This window comes from Ursus americanus, chromosome 4 (assembly GCF_024610735.1).
Source record: "Ursus americanus isolate L20-20 chromosome 4, mUrsAme1.1.p, whole genome shotgun sequence".
NCBI lineage: Eukaryota > Metazoa > Chordata > Mammalia > Carnivora > Ursidae > Ursus > Ursus americanus.
The window spans coordinates 11455132-11474595 of NC_142130.1; the positions used below are offsets into that span (position 1 = coordinate 11455132).

At 36.7% G+C, this 19464-nt stretch overlaps 1 protein-coding gene across 1 annotated transcript in view; it reads right to left on the minus strand.

Moving 5' to 3' along the window:
- The window catches only part of SPATA16 (spermatogenesis associated 16), a 225223-nt gene that overhangs the window by 41936 nt on the left and 163823 nt on the right, over positions 1-19464 (minus strand). Inside the window, exon 5 of the mRNA XM_045788744.2 lies at positions 15412-15559. Coding sequence (XP_045644700.2) covers positions 15412-15559 — 148 coding nt within the window. The remainder of the gene's footprint in view (positions 1-15411; positions 15560-19464) is intronic.

Below are 19464 nucleotides of genomic sequence, written 5' to 3' on the forward strand. Positions count from 1 at the left end.
TGATATAGGGGCAAATGTCATCTATGGAGTCTTGGTGTCCAGATTCACTTATTTCATTTCCATTCTGAGTCATAATGCTTTGGTTAATTGTGATAGACTTCACAAATGAAGGATGATGAACTGAGGGTTTAATGAGCTCTCCCTACTTAACACTGCCAGGAAGGGAAAAAAGATGAAATTTCAAATATCCTTGAATTATGATTTAGTTAAAGGTCAATTTTTAACGTAGAATCAGAACCTAAATGGTAATGACTCAGATGTAGTCTTCACTACTTATCTGTAATATGTCTTTAAAAAATAATAGACACGGGGTGCCTGGGTTGTGCAGTCAGTTAAGCAGCTGACTCTTGATTTCGGCTCAGGTCATGATGTCAGGGTCCTGGGATTGAGCCCCTCATGGGGGCTCTGAGCTCAGCACAGAGCCTGCTTGAGATTCTCTCTCCCTCTGCCCCTTCTCCTGCTCTTTCACTGTCTCTCTCTAAAATAAATAAATAAATAAACAAACAAATAAATAAATAAATCTTTAAAATAAGTAATAGACGTAATAAACCATGAGTGTTTTTATACCCTCTCCCTGGCATCCTCCATTCCTGTTTTTAGCTTCAGAACACTTTGTTCAAACTAAAATCTACTAAGAAGCCCAATATTTAAAGTTGCTGAAAGTAGAGCTGTTCTGTTTAGAGCCTGGGACATTGACCACCCACCCTCATGACTGTACCCCATTCTACACCTCACATGCAATAGCCACCTTAAACCCTTCCCCAGAACAACAGTTTTTCAAAGCTCTTTGGCACATTTTGGTTAAGTAAATAGGGCATGCTTGTCAAACAGAGTTAACATGTATGCTTATTATTGAAAAAATTAAAATATCACAAAGTATCTTTTAAACATACAGAACAAAATATATTAGACATGCTTTATTTAGTCTTTCTTTGGTGACTCGAGATCAGGCAATTCCTTGAGATTCTTGAGGGCTAGCATTTATCTGGCACTTCTGTGTTATATACTTTTTCAGGATTATCTTTTTCACTCAACAGCCATGCAGGACAGGGCATATTATTATGCCCACCTTACAGATGGCAAAACTGAAGCTTCAAGAAGAGATTGCAAACTTGTCTAAGGTCACACAGTGACCAAATGGTGGGGCCAGAATTGAAAGTCAGGCAGCTGGAGATCAAAACGTAACTCCCAAAACTATCCCCAGGACAATTTGGCCACGACAGTAATCATCACTCCGAAAATCAATGGGAAACGTATTCCAGAAGCAGGGCAATGCCAAAAAATAGTTGTAACAGACGTGATTCTAGATAGAACATCTCCTACCCTGTCTAAAAGAGTGCATCAAGCACACAAGAGTTCTCAAAACTAAGAGCAACTTTTGCGTGCTTTCACGTGCTTTTTCAACATGCCTTTTAAGTTGGTGTTTGAACTACGAACCGCTTCTTTTTTAAAGGATATCTCATTTCTATAAGCAAGGTAAAAATGTGATTTCTGTATTTCAATTTCAAAAGTGCAGGAAGTTTCTTTGCTTTTGAAATCTGCATTAGATCATCACAGACACACCCTCTGCTTCCAACCTAACACCGTCTTGCTCTATTTAGTAAGGGAAGAGTTCGCCAGTTTTGCTGAAGTTGCCAATAACCGGATCACGTGAAAAAGCAACAAAGTAAAAATAAAAAGGACACTAACTCAGACTGCTGCTCTGACCTCCACACAAATCCAGAGAGTATCCAGTCATAGAAGCTTCTGGATCCCAGGACTGAAACCCGTTAGCACAGAGAGGGCTCCTGGAAGGAAACCTTTAAAACTTTAAGGCCTACGTTGAAGTGACAGGAGGCCGCAGAGTGGCGAAGTTCAGAAGTGATTGGGGTACGCTGTCCACAGGCTGGTGTTTGTAGTGGGTTTGCAGGGAGCATCTTGAGATCTGTCATTTTCTGGTGCAGCTCTATTGCCAGAAGCAGCCAGATGTTTGAGAGCTCAATTACATAAATAACATGAGGACTTGGAGAGGTTGACTTCTTCTTGCTCTTAAATATTTGGTGGATAAAGAGGAGACTGATAATAATTGTGGCAGTGATTCGATTGACTAGTGAAACTAATGTTAGCACTACAGCTAATTTATTATAAAACATGCTTGCAAAAATGAAAGTATTTTCTGTTCCTTTCCAACCTATATGTTTCATCTTGTGTGTTCGATCTATTATTAACTTCTAGTCGAAGTTTTAAAATGTGAGAGGCCCTTATATTCATACTGTTAAGTTTAGAAAAAAATATTTTTAAAGTATCATTCTTATTTGATTTGTATGCAGAGTAAATTGCAGTTGTATGAACATTTAGCCTGGCAGGTGGTCTATGACCCAAAATGACGACATACTTACCAGATGTTGAATCTCATGTAACATTTATTTGAGTGCTAATTGTTCTCAATTTTATGCTCATAAACCTCTACCGACGTCCGAAAAACCCTGTGCCCCTGATGGAGATGAAAGTTAACCATATTGTATTTTTTTGTTCTTTGATAAGAAAGTTGAATTGATTAAAATACCTTCTTTGCTTCTGTCATGCCAGAAGATCTGAGAAGAAATAAATACCTTAATGCATCCTTTAACAATTTATCGCAATTAGAGATGAAATTTAGATGACCATGACCAAATTTACTATTAAAAACTCAATTTTCAGGTATGAAATAGTTCCAAATTTTTACCATTCGGGCAGTGGATGGTTAAAAAAGAATCCCAAAGATAGATTATGTAGATTAAGTTTCTTGCAGAAACCTAATCTTGCAATTCTTTTTTGAGAGATGTCTCACCTCAGCAAAAGAGGATAAAGTTTGCCCTTTATCAAGAACCTTTCATTGTTCCACAGAAGGCTGGAACTGACCAGTGTTCAGAACTTCGAGTCATTCATGCAGCTTGACCTTCTGTAGTATTGCCCTCCTCCTCCTCGACATCACCTCCCTGGAGTTCAGTGACAGTCTTTTTACTTTCTGTCTCTCTCTCTCTCTGTTTCCCCCTCTCTTCTACACATACACACACACCTCTTGGTTCCTCCTTCTCCCTTGCTCCTCCTGCTTCTCGGTCAGTGCTCTTCCAAGCTGTCCCTGGCTCACTTAACGAGTTCTTCATACACACACTCTCGGGGGCTTTCTCTATTTTTGTGGCTTAGCTGTTACTCCTAAACAAAAGGTTAGAGATCAAAGTTCTAGTCTGGTCTGAACAATCTTCACCAATTCAAACACGGCATTTCCAAATGCCTCCTGGGACATTGCTATTGGCTCATCATTACAGAAATTACGACAAGGCAGCAAATAAATATATTCTTCAAAAGTGATTTTTATAATCTCCACAACTCCCCTCTTCCCTGCTTTTCACCAATGTGTTGTAAGGATAGCCATTATTCACCCAATTCAGGCTTAAAATCTGGAAGCCATTGTTGACTTTTCTTTCTTTTTATCTCTGACATTTAGTGAGTCTCAAAAGCTAATTAAATCTGTCCATTGTAATACATCTCATATCAACTCTTTTCTTAGCATAACCATTGCTACCACCTTGGTCAAATTTCTGATCACATAACATCTGAATTACAGAAAAAGTTTCCCAACCAGCCTCACTGCCACCAGTATCATTTCATGCCACACCCACCACCCAATGAATATTTCTGGAACATTGCCTTTGTGGTTGTCACATCCTTCCTCAGGAACTTCAGTGTCTTCTTGCCTGGTATTCAAGGCTCTCAACTGTGTGCATCTGTTTCACAATCTGTACCTAATTTCTATGTTTTCTCCAGTATAAAACTTTATCAACAGCTCTGCTAATTTCACTAACTTGTACCAGCCTGTGCTTATCCTGCTTCTGAACTTTCCTTTGTTCAGAAAACTTCTTTCTACTGAGAAACACCTACATATTCTCTTTTTTCCTTGATTCGGTTGAGGACTATCTTTCCAGATATACCTAATTTAAGTCCCATCTTGTCCATGCAGGTTTTCCTGAATATTTCAATATCCCTCTTCAAACTCTTAAAGAAATCTATACTGTTCACTCCAGAGTGAATTTCCTAAGGTTTCATGGGGGTATGTCTTATCTCCCCAACAAGTTTTAATCTTCTTGAAGATGACATCTTTAAGTTATGTTCATGCCCCAAGCATCTAGTAGGTGCTCATCAATATTTGAATCTAAAAACAAACTTTTCCAAATCCTGAATTTTTAATGGTTGAAAAAAAAAAGAACGTCAAAAAATCTTTTTCAAAAAAAGAACTTCAAAAAGAACGAATGAAATGTTCAGAGCTTCTGACATATGATTTATTTCTTTGTCACCAAGCTTAGACAGAATTATCACACCGATTTTGTTCCTTATTTTACCTAAACCTTAAGTGGTTTCTGTTCAACTTATGAAGAGTGAGGGAAGTAAAATAATCAGTATTAAATAACTCAATGGAGTAAATGCTCAAATGAACAGAGCAGCTTTGCCTGGGTGGAAAAATTAGTTTTGTATTTGGGTTGTATTTTTGCTGCAGCTTGTTCTCTGAGAAATACAAACTCATAGTCACAAAAGAAGATTGGATTAATAGAGAGAGTCTGACTTAGTGAAACTGTCAGCAACACCAGAAAAGCATCTGCACAAACATGAAATATTGATTGTAGGTCAGCAGACTCATCTATATATATGAGGGAGAGCTTTAACTGTTAGGAAGTTAAATATCTGTAAAATAAAATTCAGTCTCTGGAAGTAAAGTACAAAATGTAGAGGCCATCAGCATCAATGCTTTCTGTTGGACACCTCATCATAAGCGCTGGCACCAGTTTATGAATGAACTTTTTAAAGCAATTTTTTTTTAAAAAGAAAAAGCACAAGAAATTAAAAAAACTCTTTTAGAGGTATGCAAATCTATTAGTGTTCTATCATCACCTTTCTCTAAGTTTCATTTCCTTCTCTATTTTCTGGTGTCTATGTCATTTCTCTGCCCTTTGTCCATAACAAAATGTTCTGACATTTTGGGTTGGAGCAAAATCTCATTTCTAAAGGTCCCAATTGCTCAGTATGAGATGGGACCATGTCAGTGTTCTACGACTTCTTTTTACTGATCAGTTTCAGAGTTTAGCTCCTACAGTACCTTTGTAATGCCAACAGTTTGTCATTAGTTCTTTCCCAACCATTTTCTGAATTTTATCTTGTACTCCTTTTAATGCCAATACTTCTATCTTGGAAGTTATCCACAGATTCACATCAGCAAGAAAATAGCAAAAGGCAGCAACTTTGTAGCTAAGTTATCATTATTGCCTCCCATAAATAATAAAACAGTTTCTACTTTTAAAAACATAGCATATTTTGATTTTTGCATTTGATGTGTGAGAAAATGCTATGTGTAATGAATCTTTGTATAATAAGCTACACTTTCCCTTTGACCTTCATTATAATTTCAGAGTTCTAGATGCAAGTGGAAAAAATTGGTTTCCATTCCTGAGATTCTGGATTTTCACTTCAGGCTGCTGCTCTACTTCTCCAAAACCAATCTTTGAATTTTTAAGTTTCTTCTCATAACCCATAAATAACCTTTGAAAAAACAAATAATCCCACAGGATTTTTATGCTTAGTTAATTTGCATTTCACAAAGGAATTCATGTTGATTCCAAAGTATTATGTTTAATTTGCTGTATGGTATTGATTCTGGGAAAGTTCCTTAATTTTATCCCCACCAAAGTAGGCCTGGGACGATACAAACATTAAAGATACTCCTATTCCCTTCAATATTTATTAGACTCACAGTCAAAGAAATAATACAATGTTGTTACAATTCCCATAAACAGTTATATTTTTTTAAAGATTTATTTATTTCAGAGAGAGAGCGAGTGAGCAGGGGAGGGGCAGAGGGAGAGAGAGAGAAAATCAAGGGAATCCTAAGCAGACTCCCTACTGAGAACAGAGCCTGACATGGGGCTTGATCTCACAACCCCGAGATCATGACCTGAGCTGAAATCAAGAGTTGGACGCACTCAATGGACTCAGCTACCCAGGTGCCCCAGCTATATTTTTGCACTATATAAGAATTCGAATGGACATTGGTTGGTTGGCTACCAACTGTGCATTCCCTCCTTTCCTCTTTTTTCCCTTGGAGAATTTCTCAGTCTCTATCTGCTCTAAAAGTGAGACCTAACTGATGGTAGATCAATCAACCCCGGCATTACCTTGACCTCAGTTTGGGTTCAATCATAAACATAAGTTCAATTTGGGCCAATGACAAAAGTTAGTCCAGGGACTGTGTGGAAGAGGCAGTCACTGTTCTTTAGGACAGTGTGATCTGAGATCTGTAATGACATTTGAGCATTTTGCTATTACTCCAGATCCTAGCACTTGAGGGGATGGTACAGGTAGTGGAATACCAGGTAGAACTTGAGAATAAAGCTGACTGCAGAAAACAGAGCAGTAAGTGAGGTGTGGGATTAAGCTGCATTTAAAGCAGTGCCACCTGTGGATCTTTCGATGATATAAATCAATGAGCTCATGCCTCCCCTACTCCTTTAGAACTTAAATATATTGAGGTCAGTTTGAGCTGAGATTCCTTCCACTTGAAACTAAAGATTTCTGATATAGGGATTTAGCTAATAGTTCAGTATATCTACAAATACTATGGAGTCCTTAAAATATAGCTGAGATGCAAGGCAGTTATAAAATCTTCAAGAATCCGGGAAGAATATCTTCCTTATTTAAGACACAACAGTTTGAGGATTAGGAATTAATTTTTACAGCTAGACAAAGATAGAAAAGTTGAATACATCTTGGTGATGCCATTATGATGATAACATTATTATGACATTATTACCAATAATTAAACTTAAATGTACATTAGCATAATTTTTCTTGCTCTTTATCATAATTATTACTTTTTCAGTTTTGGTGAGATTCTACATCTTCTAGAAAGTGACTCTTGGATAGTTAACTAAATGAATGCATAACAAAAGCCTTACGTAATCTGAAAACCTTAATTTTCCTGACTATCTGGATTGGTAATATACTTATTTCATTGTGTATATCCCCTTGTAGAAGGGTAATGACTTGCCTTACATAAATACATATGACATGAGAAAAAGTGTAAAAGAATGTTTGAGGAAAACAGAGTAAAAGGAAAAGTAAGAGATGGGTGATAAAGCCATAAGTGAGATTGATACACAAAGTGTGTTTTATAAATTTTTATATACTTGTTAGAATTAAACAGGATCAGCTCTCTCATTCACAGTATTCCTACAGATTAACACTGACAAGGAACTAATCTACCTATTTATGAAGGGATAAATTTGGGGAGAGTATTTGGAGAGCTTAGAGTGGGAAAGGGTACTTGGAGAGAAGCTGCCATGTAAGTGTGTGTGCGTGTGTGTGTGTGTGTGCGGGCACATGCATATGTATATGTGTGTATGTATGTGTATCACAAGGTTTTCCTGAGCATTATGGATACAGTACCTGTAATACCTGCTTCCTGCCATGTATCACATTGTAAGAGCTCCATCTTGCCCCAAGCCATTGTTTTTTTTTTTTTTTTGGAGAGGCTGCAGTAAAAATTTACATTACTTCCACTTATTTTTGGATTATTAAGTGGTATTTCTTTAAATGCCACTCCGTCTGTCTTCAGTCAGACCCCACAAGGAAACATACTAAGCAGGATGGATTAAAGTTCCAGGGAGGTTCAGGAGAAATGCAATCATGGAAGGTAAGAGTAGATGGTGGACACCAGAGGCAAACAGTGCTGTAACCTGCTACTGCAAAGGACAAGTGAACTGCTCATTGAAAAGATAGAACAGTGCCAGAAAACAGTACTCACCATTGGAAAGACCAACATTTTCATATATTAAGAACAGAGATTTTAGCTCTATATATGAGGGATTTCTGTATTTTGGGAATGATTCTCTGTTTCTAGCCAGAATACTGTGGTACAAATATAAGATGATTTATTGTCTTTATAACCAACCTGGCCATAACACCTTCATAATAATATTGGGGATATAGGCTTTTTAATTCTATAACCTTTTCCATTTGAGAAAGTGAATTATGAAAAGGAAAATAGTCTGATCTTGAAAACTCATGATCATGATAAAATTATAACAATTTAAAGAAAAAAAGAATAAAATGAGGAATTTCTAACTTCTTGTTTTAGAAAGCATAAGAATGTATTATCCTTCCTGGTAAATGATGACTGAACAAGAACAGAGTTATAAATTTCAGTAAAAAGCAATTCTTAAAGGCCTATTTTAAAACAGTATATTATTCCTCTGAACATATATATTTACTCCTGGGAGTTAAATTGCATTGGAAAGACAAAATATGACTCTATCCACCTAAGTGTTAAAGTAATTGATATCTGATCCAGAAAACTTTTCTATTAAACATTACTAAGCATAGATCCATTACTGAATATTTATTTATTTAGCAAATAAATCTTGATATTTTCATCAAGAGGAGACAGGATATGCTTATTGCATTACTTTATTATTATTAAAATACAACCATGCAAGAATAAGAACTATACAAAATTGCATTATTTTGCTGGAATATATGAATAAAAATCTCAAGCAAAATCTTTATAAATGAAAACATAATAATTCTGGGGCTGATGAATTATTATTTGTTTTATATGCCCTGACTACTCTGCATGAATCAAACTGGATTTTTCCTTAAATAAGAAAAATGGATAGCTACACTGCTAAAAATTCAGTAATTTTTTCTCTGTGAAGCATAATACAATACAGCTCTATTATAATATGTCTTTAAGATTTTGGCTGGTCTTACCATATTCCCCAAATAGCAAAGGATGCACAGTAAGTTCCTGAGGATGTATAAGCCTGGTTGTCCCAAAAGGCAGATTTGTATTTTAACCTTCCCTCATCAGTCTTGTGGACTTTATAAGGGCAATATGGTTCTAGTGCCTGCCACAGAGGGTGAAGTCGGTTTTTCTCACAATAAATCACAAATTTAGTGGGTCTGTTCAGTAAAAAGATTAAAAATACTTACACCTATATGCATTTCAAAATTGATTTATTTTTATAGCTTTCCTCTTTCCATCTGTTTTTCATGTGGAAATCCCTGACACGGTGACTGTGAATTGGGGACTAGCTAGAGAAAAATACACTGCCTGGGAAATCTTTATTGTGAAAACTCTTCCTGTTCATTATTACCGCTCTGCCAGCTATTGCTGGGCTCACTGCACTGCCACAAAACCAAGGAGTAATGAACTCAACACTATCTAGGTTTGATGAAGGTGACCTGGAGTTGGGCAGAGTTTCTGAGTTGGAGGTTTGTCTGCCAGTCCCTGCTGGGAGAATTAAGTGTGTTAGTCTCCAAGTTTTAATGACAATAACTACTTATCCAGCACAACATAGACAGATAACTCCTCATCCAAGATCGTCAAGGTATAGATTTTATGACCTTCATCTGTTGATGTTTATTTTGATGACCTCTATGATTTAGAAATTCTTACTTATGGCCTAAATTTCTCTTGCTGCAATGAAAACTACATAATTGTATTCTGTCTTCCATGGGGCATCCGTGGGTCTTCTAAAATGTTATCTTTCTGTGGTGGATACAAACATGTGTGCATGAAAGCAGTCACCTGTAGCTGTCTGGAGAAGGATGAGTGATTGTGAAGTAGAAAAGAATGTGTACAAACTCTGAGTGTTTCTGAGGGTGGAGGTGATTGCAAGGAGTGTTTATTCAGTCACTGAGTTCACATGAATTTATCGTGTACATTGTGGATGGAGTAAGAAGCTGCCCACCTGTTACGATGTAAGGCAGTGGATTAGAGTAAAGCTACATGGTTTGACAACAACAACAAAAACACCCAAAACAAAAGACCTCCAAATCCAAATCTCAGTGATCTAAAGCAAGAGAATTTTGGTTTTTGCTCCTGTGGGTATTCAGTGGGTGACCTTCCACGTGGTCACTCAGGGAATGCAAGCTTCTTTTGCCTATGGCTTCTTCAGTTCCACAGTCCTATCTACAGTGGCCATGAAAAGAGAGTTCTGCATGTAGGGTTTTATGGGCCAGGCCTGGAAGTGGCATGTATTATTTCTGCCCATATTCTATTGGCCATTACTCAGTCACAAGGGAGGCTGGAAATGTATCTTAGTTATATACATGGGAGGAAAAAATAGCTTGGTAAACAACTAGCTAGTCCCTGCCACTTTCAGGGGCAAGGATTTCTATTTCCAAACTGTTTCCTTGTCTGTTTTCTCCTCCATCATTCTTTTAATTAGAGTCAGCCTTCCATTCCACCATTAGACCTTAGGTTTTAATTGAAAACATTCTCCAGAAGAGTGGAAAAATATAGTGCAATATTCACCCTGAATTAAAAATTACTAAAGTCAGATCCTTTCTTAGGAGCAGGTGTATTTGAGCACTCCCTAGAATAGAATCTGGAAAATATGTGCCCAATAAATGTTTGATGAATAAATGAATAGATGAACAAACCACCCATTTCCCTTGTTGATCCTCTTTTTGTCCTGAGGATCTTGGGATTCTGGAGCATAAAGAAAGAAAGAAGAGACCTGGCAGACTAACACAGTGAATTGGAGAGAGGACTAAAACTACTCCCAGTCTTTAGTGGAGTACAGGGGATTTCTAGAGTAAGACCCAGAAGGTGACTGGTTTCACAAGCCAGCATTCTGGCAGGGAAAGGGAATCTCAGAGAATGGCTCTAGGCTGGTCCAACTTATGTGGTGAGGGTGGTTGGTGTACATATAAAGAAGCATCTACACCAAAGGCAGTATGGAGAACTCACATAGGTAACCTTGGGTAACCTAACGTGTCACATAAATGAGCATATTTGGTCCTGCTCACCAACAGAGGTGATCTCATGTTGCATTAGCCATGTAATCAGCAGCTGTACCAGCCTGCACCAGACTTTGAAAAAAGAATCTTTCCTCACATATCCACTGACCTCTTTGTACACTGGGTACACTTGAGCTCTGTGAAAGTTGAAACCAGACCAGGGGCAGAAGAAAATCCCACGGAAAGGGGAAGAGAAGCTGGTGAATTTGATTAGGTAGTTACTGAAAGAAGACTACATTTTAGAAATGATTGAAGGAGACTGAGTCCCTGGGAATGGGGTAGTATATATTACTAGCTCTGAAAAGACCAAAGATGAATGTGTATAGGTTTAAAAAAACAGTCTGCACACATCTCCTTTGTCCAGTCATACCTGCTGCGTGACTATTTGTTGAAATAAATAACTGAGTAAATTTTTGGCAGGATAGAAGCTTCTTAAATTCTATCCACAAGGCAGATAAAAGGAAAATCCTGGTTTTGGGAAAATGTCAACAAAACAAAACAGCTACTCTCTTTGTGTGACTCACTTTCTAACTACTGCCTTTGGCTACTGATGCCTGCCCTAATCTCTTGGTACCACCTGTAAGAGAGATACAGATGCTGAAGACAACATTTGGCGTTCCTTATTCCTATGTTTTGAGTCCTCACTCACATTCAAATTGCATGGGGGAAAAGAAGCCAGACCACTAAGACTGTACACATACAGTTAATAACAGTGGTTTCACTACCATTCCAACAATGACTTTGGGGAAGATCCTTTACCGGTTTGTAACAGTCAAGTAATGTCCTCAGTGCAATAGCCTTGTTCACCCAACGTACAGGTTCTACAGGGCAAGAACCTAACCAATCCCAATGAAATTTAAAATTCTAGACTACCTTCTCTACCTCTGCTTTTCCCTCCAGAAGCTGTGTCTTTCCTCTCTAGTTTCTTATATAGCACTGTCATACTCCAGCAATTAGTAATTATAAAATAATAGAAACAATCATTAGTAACTTATAATTATCCTCTTTTCCAACATATAAGATCCTTTAGCATGAATTGTGTTGCCAATAGATCACAATACATTTTGATAACAGGTTTGATAGAGTTACATGAGACAGGAATCTGGCTCATTAATGTTATTATTGTTCTTAAATTCTCAGTGGCAACAGTGCTTCCAAAATATTAATTAATCTTCATGACTTCTCTGTTAAGTAGGTTAAATATAACTAAACTCCTTCTACCAGTGGAGGAATTGTCAAACAGGTTATCTCCTCAATGAACTTCTCTTCATCACCAATGGATCCAGGAATAGAAATGGAAATAGCTGAATCTAATTCATTTTCCATGATACTAGATAGACATGACTCTTGTTTGTTATTAAGGCTACTCCCCCCCTGAACTCTTAAGATATCCATAACAAAATAATAAATGCTTTATAACAATTAGCAAAAAATGTGAGTTCTGAAACATTTTTATCCACTTCCTTACAAAATGATCAGAATAAATCAGCATCAATGGTCATTATAGCATGCGTTGTGCTTTCTTCTCTTCCCTTTCCTTGCCCTCAAATTATCCATTGTTCCTTAAAGATTCACTATTCAACCATCACTATATATTTACATAATATGCTTCCTCTGAAGAGCTTGAGGCATTGTGGTGAAAAATAAGGACTATATAGGACCTAAATTTAATGCTTCTATCACACCTCTGTTCTTAGCAGATGGAAATGGTATAGCTCAATGGCGAGGACATGGGTTCAAATCCAAGGCCTGCCACCACTGATTTGCTGTGAATCTTTGGAAAAGTAATTTGTTTTCTCTGGTTGCTGTTTTCTTGTTTCTAAATGAGAATCATCTTACTCCATAATGCCTAGCACATTAAAAGTGATCACGAACAGAATACATTATTAATCATATAAATCAGTGGCTTGGCCCCAAAACCATGAAAGAAAGAATGAAGGGCTCTTAATGGGATGATGTGATATTAGGTATGTGCCTTTAGAGATTTTCCTTACCATGGTAGCCATTGAGTGGCTCTTAATTTTGTACAAGAAAATCTGTCTTAATTCAGAATTATTGTTGGCATATAGTAGGTATTAAAAAGTATTTTTGAATGAATGAATAAAAGCCAGTGGCTTGCAAAGAAAAAAGGAGGAAAAAGGGATAATACCAGTATTGTGTCCTCTAAGTACACTTGATGATCCAGATCTCATTTGGATATCAATTATCCAAGAACATAAGGAAAGAGGGAAATTTGAAGTGTGAGATAGATGGAAGAAGGAAAGTAGAAATAGGAAGCGCTGGGAAAAAAGTCATCTTCTGGAAAATACTATAATCCTCTAGTTCACTGATGAAGAATATGGGGGAAAGGTGGCATTTTACCACAGGTTATTCCTTCATTTAAAAAAATTTTAGAGTTAACGGGGTTCCTGGTTGGCTCAGTCAGTTAAGCATCTGACTCTTGATTTCATCCCACGTCATGATTAAGGGTTGTGAGATCTAGCTCCACATCAGGCTCCCCACTCAGCAGGGAGTCTGCTTCTCTCCCTCTCCTTCTACCTTTCCCCCTGCACTCTCTCTCCATAAAATAAATAAATAAATCTTAAAAAAAGAAAAATCCTATAGTTTCTAGATTTTACTTCTCCTTTTATTTATTTTTTTAAAGATTTATTTATTTTAGAGAGAGAGAGCGTGAGTGGAGGGAGGGGCATAGGGAGAGGGAGAGAGAATCTCAAGCATACTCCATGCTGAGTCTGGAGCTCAATGTGGGGCTCCATCCAGGGACCCTGAGAGCATGACCTGAGCTGAAATCAAGAGTTGGATGCTCAACTGACTGAGCCACCCAGCTGCCCCACCTCTTCTTTTAAAGAATAGAAACATCATGGCACAAGGAATATTGTGCTAGACCTAGAGGACTAGTTCTACTTTAAACCTTAAAATAACTTCCTATTTCAACTCATCAGATTAAAACAATGTACCCCAAAACAATCCTAAAATTTGTATGGAACCATAAAAGAACTCAAATAGCCAAAGCAATCTTGGAAAAGAAAAACAAAACTGGAGGTATCACAAGTCCAGATTTCAAGTTATATTACAAGTGGTAGTAATTAAAACCATATGGTACTTGCATAAAAATAGACACATAGATCAATGGAATAGGACAGAAAACCCAGAAATGAACCACAGTTATATGGTCAATTAATCTTCAACAAAGGAGGAAAGAATATCCAAATGGGAAAAAGTCTCTTCAACAAATGGTGTTGGGAAAACTGGACAGCAACAAAATGAAACTGGACCACTTTCTTACACCATACACAAAAATAAACTCAACGGGGATTAAACACCTAAATGTGAGACCTGAAACCATAAAACCCCTTCGAGAGAGCACAGGCAGTAATCTTTTGACATGGGCTATAGCAACTTCTTCTAGATAGGTCTCCTGAGGCAAGGGAAACAAAAGCAAAAATCAACTATTGGGACTTCATCAAGATAAAAAGCTTCTGTACAGTGAAGGAAACAGTCAACAAAACCGAAAGGCAACCTATGGAATGGGAGAAGATACTTGCAAATGACATATCTGGTAAAAGGTTAATATCCAAAATATATAAAGACCTGATACAACTCAATACACAAAACCCAAATAATCCAATTAAAAATGGGCAGAAGACAAGAACAGGCATTTCTACAAAGAAGACATGTAGATGGCCAACAGACACATGAAAAGATGCTCAACATCACTTACCACCAGGAAATGCAAATCAAAACTACAATGAGATATCACCTCACACCTGTCAGAATGGCTAAAATCAATAATATAAGAAACAATAGCTGTTGGTGAGAATGTGGAAAAACGGGAACCCTTTTGCCCTGCTTGTGGGAATGCAAACTGGTGCAGCCACTGTGGAAAATATTATGGAGAGTCCTCAAAAATTAAAAATAGAACTACCCTATGATCCAGCAATCACACTACTAGGTATTTATGCAAAGAATACAAAAATACTGATTCAAAGGGATACATGCACCCTGATGTTTATAGCAACATTATTTACAATAGCCAAAAAATGGAAGCAGCCCAAATGTCCATTGACTGATGAATGGATAAAGAAGAGGTGGTGTGTATATATATATATATATATATATATATATATATATATATATATATATACACACACAATGGAATGTTATTCAGGCGTAAGAAAAGAATGAAATCTTGTCATTTGCAACAACATGGATAGAGCCGGAGAGTTTAATGCTAAGCAAAATAAGTCAGTCAGAGAAAGAGAAATACCATATGATTTCATTCCTATGTAGAATTTAAGACACAAACAAATGAGCAAAGGGAAAAAAAAGAGAGGCAAACAATGAAACAGACTTTTAACTATAGAGAACAAAATGATGGTTACCAGAGGGAAGGTGGGGGGGGAGGAGATGGGAGATATAGGTGATGGGGATTAAAAAGTGCACGTATAATGATGAAAAAATATAATACAATAAAATGAAAAAAAAAAAAAAGACCCCAACAATGTACTCCTAAAACTGAAACAATAAACAAATAAACTAGAAATGGCCCTGTATTTGTTTCAATGGAAATAAACTATCAGCTGACAACTTGAATATTACCTGTGTAGATATATTCCACATATGCAGGATGGGTTTTTGTGAAAACCTCTCTTACTTTTTCTATTTTATCAGCTCTGATTTTTGTTGCAAATGGTGTATACATAACTGAGAACGATTCCGCTCTGGTGATGGCTTCTTCAATCATGGCCTGAGAGGAAGCAAACAACCCATTTGGCATCAATAACAATATATGACTTTTTAAGAATGTAAAAAAATATAATTACCTTTATGGATGATTTAAAAATCTATATACTGTACTGCAAAGATAACATATTTTGGTCTTGAATATTCATTAGAATAAAATTTTAATTAGTTCTGGGAATACTATTTCATATTAAGAAAACCAATTAAATGAAGAAAGTTTGTAAACAGGCACCTCTACACTGAGCTTGCTCTAAGATAAAAATAAAAATTCTATTTTCCAAGGTGTCATTTTTTACTTGATTTTAAAAAATCAAGTTCTTAAGTCTAACATAATTATCCTACTCTCAAACAGACATTGATGAGCAATTTGTATTTTAAAAAATTAACTGAAATAGCTAGATCTAAGTATTTTCTATAAATAACACAACAAACTAGACAAAGTACGTTTTTTTCTTCTTCCAATAAGTGGGAAAGCCTTTTGGAATAAGAAAAACCTTTCACAACTTCCTTCCACTAAAGCTTCCCTTCCCTCCAGATCACAAGAGGCACTTGACATGGATTGGCCATTTAAGAATTTCTTTAAATTTTCTTTGCTCATGTACCTTTCTTGATAAAGCCTGCCATCACCCTGAGCTTCCTGTTTTAACTAGGTTCGTTACTATTTGAAACAGACCAAAAAGTAAGTTATGTGAAGTTTTAAAAGGAATTTATTCCTTTCCTACTTTTCCTTCTAACGAGGCTTAAACACTGAATAAAAAGTGGAAATGTCCATAGTTATCTCATTTTTCTGAAAATAGCATAAAAGCATATTACGAAAATTCATATTTATTTATAGGAATAAATTTTTTCAGTGACAGCTAAAAGGGCCAACAACCTTAAGGAAAAATCATAGATTTGAACTGTCCAACAAAAGAAAAACCATTTAACAAACAGCAATTTATATTATTACTGTCATAGCATTTTGTAAACAAGTTTCTGATTGATGTTAAGAGCAATAAGGAGTTGATTTTAAGCTGAGAATCGTAATTTAACTTGTTCACTGCCTCATCCATTTCTCAGTGACTTCAAATGGCCTCTGTGATCATCTATATTGTGTGTAAAAGAGCAGCTTTATAAGCATTTTCTGGATACAAAGGGTCCTCCTTTCTCTGAGACTCTCATTAGAAAATTATGTAAACCTTCTAATTTACATTTTAAATTTGTTGTGGGGCAAATTTCTGAATGGCTGAATGAAGGAATTTACATTGCCCACAACATTGCCCTTCCCAGGTTTAAGGAATTGGCCTGGGAACAAAGAATACAACTGTGATTCCAAACCCAGAGCCAGCACTCAGTGGAGGTAGCAATGGATTATGAACATGAAACAGGACCTGGGTGCTGAGGCCTGGGTGCCAGCTTTGGAAGTCTAACAAGCTCTGGAATTCAGAGATGTGGACTGAGAACTCAAACTTGGTGTTTAGGCACCAGGTTCTGGTCCTCCAGCAAAAATAAAGATCCTTTATACTAAGTAGGAGAACAATTTTTCCAGTTTGGGGCTTACATATGTTTACTGCTGGAACCAATCTGGGAATGGCCTGCCCAGACCAAAAATGTAAGTAGTCATACCTAGATAAGTGTGGAGGATATGCTGAAGAGGGAAGCTGTTTTAGACCTCAGTTCTAAAGTTTGCAATCTGACTTTTCTACCTTTTGTAAACTGTTCCCATATTAGCTTGCAGAGTTGCTGTAATGAAGTATCACACACTGGGTGCCTTAAAAGATGGAAATTTATTTTCTCATAGTTCCAGAGGCTAGAAGTCTGAGATCAAGGTGTTTGTCTGCAAGGTTGATTTCTTCTTAGGCCTCTCTCCTTGTCTTGTAGATGGCTCTGTAGCTTCTCCTTGTGTCTTCACATTGGTTTTTTCTCTGTGTATGTCTGTATCCTAATCTGTTCTTCTTATAAGGACATCAGTCATATTGGATTAAGAACCACCTAAAGATTTCTTTTGAACTTAATTATCACTGTAAATACCCTATTTGAAATACAACGACAATCTGTAGCAGCTGGTTAGGACTTCAGCATACAAATTTGCCGGGGGATGGGGGTGGGGGGTGGGGTGGGGGGGTGGTGGTGCACAACTCAGCTCTCCAAAACAGCTTTTCTGATGGTCTCTCTAAATATCTTAATGAAGGGTATTTTGCTTTAAATTCTGAATCAAAAAATATTAATGAAATTATTAATACTTTAGTTTGCTTCCAGGGAGACATTAACAGTATCCCAGTAAGGCCAGGGTAGAAGAAAACACTCTCTCCATCCCATTTCTTTTCCAATTGCTAGCAGCTTAAGTGACTGCTGGCAGGGTAACTTTGCTAAGCCATCTCACAGCAGGGACAGGGACAGTAAGACTCATGCCCAAGAGCCTATACCAGCTTTTTTGCAAGTGGCAGAAGCGTGGTTTTTGCGTGGCAGCTGGGTCTGTTCATTTAAGGCACTGTACTCTTGGCTCGAGGCTCAACGAATTGCATTTAGGCTTTCACAGGGCTCTCCACTTGGGAGGGTATGTGCTGACACGGTTTCCCTTTCTCCCTAATCAGAGCCAGTAGAAATGGGATCTTTTTTGTGGCTTCTGCCCTCCATGTTGAAGATGGGTAAGGAGGTGGGTGAGTGAGCGTAAGTGTGTATGTAAGAATAATAACTGAATTCTCCATAGAGATATTTTCTCAAAGGACATTATTATAAGCTCAAGAAGAGATACCATAACATGGAGTAGAATGAGAATACAGATTACTCTTTCACCAGATCCTGACATATCCTTGTATTTTAATGTACTAATGTTTTTTGTTCTTCTACAGACAGACAATCTTGAGGCTTTGAACCTTCTCACATTGTTCTTGTAAAGGAACAAAATATGTAGTATATGTATATGTATGTCTATATACATAGCATTTATATATATAATATATATATAATATATATAACATATATATATATATAACACATTTCTGGTACATTATTGAATGACTCATGAGTGAAATAACTAGAAAATATTAGCTTTACTAAAACAGGGAATTTTTGACTGGATTAGGCTCTAAAATATCAGGTTTTCATTTTGTGGTGGTATTAATTTAATAATATAGGGTTGGGCTTATCTTTCATGAAGAGTCTAATATTTGTAAAATGAAAAATTATACTTAAGAAATTTTAAACACTAGAATATTTTGTAATAATCATAGCTATTAAAATATGGATTGTAATCTATTTTTTATCAACACTAAAAATTTTCCTTGATTTTGAAGATAAATAGAGGAAGAGACCAGGTGAGGAATTGCAGCTTGTAAAAAGCTAAGCTGTACTAAGAAATTTGTTGCATTTCTATACACTGCTAATAAAGCTGCAGAAAGAAAAACTAAGAAATCAAGCTCATTTACAATTGCACTGAAAATAATAAGATACCAAGGAATAAACCTAACCAAAGAGGCCAAAGACCTGTACTCTGAAAACAGTAAGACATGGATGAAACAAACTGAAGATGGCACAAAGAAATGGAAAGACATTCTACACTTGTGGATTGGAAGAACAAATATTGTTAAAATGCCTATACTTCCCAAAGCAAACTACACATTTAATGCAATTCTTATCCAAATACCAACGGTGTACCTCACAGACCTAGAACGAACAATCCTAAAATTTGTATGGAACCATAAAAGAACTCAAATAGCCAAAGCAATCTTGGAAAAGAAAAACAAAACTGGAGGTATCACAAGTCCAGATTTCAAGTTATATTACAAGTGGTAGTAATTAAAACCATATGGTACTTGCATAAAAATAGACACATAGATCAATGGAATAGGACAGAAAACCCAGAAATGAACCACAGTTATATGGTCAATTAATCTTCAACAAAGGAGGAAAGAATATCCAAATGGGAAA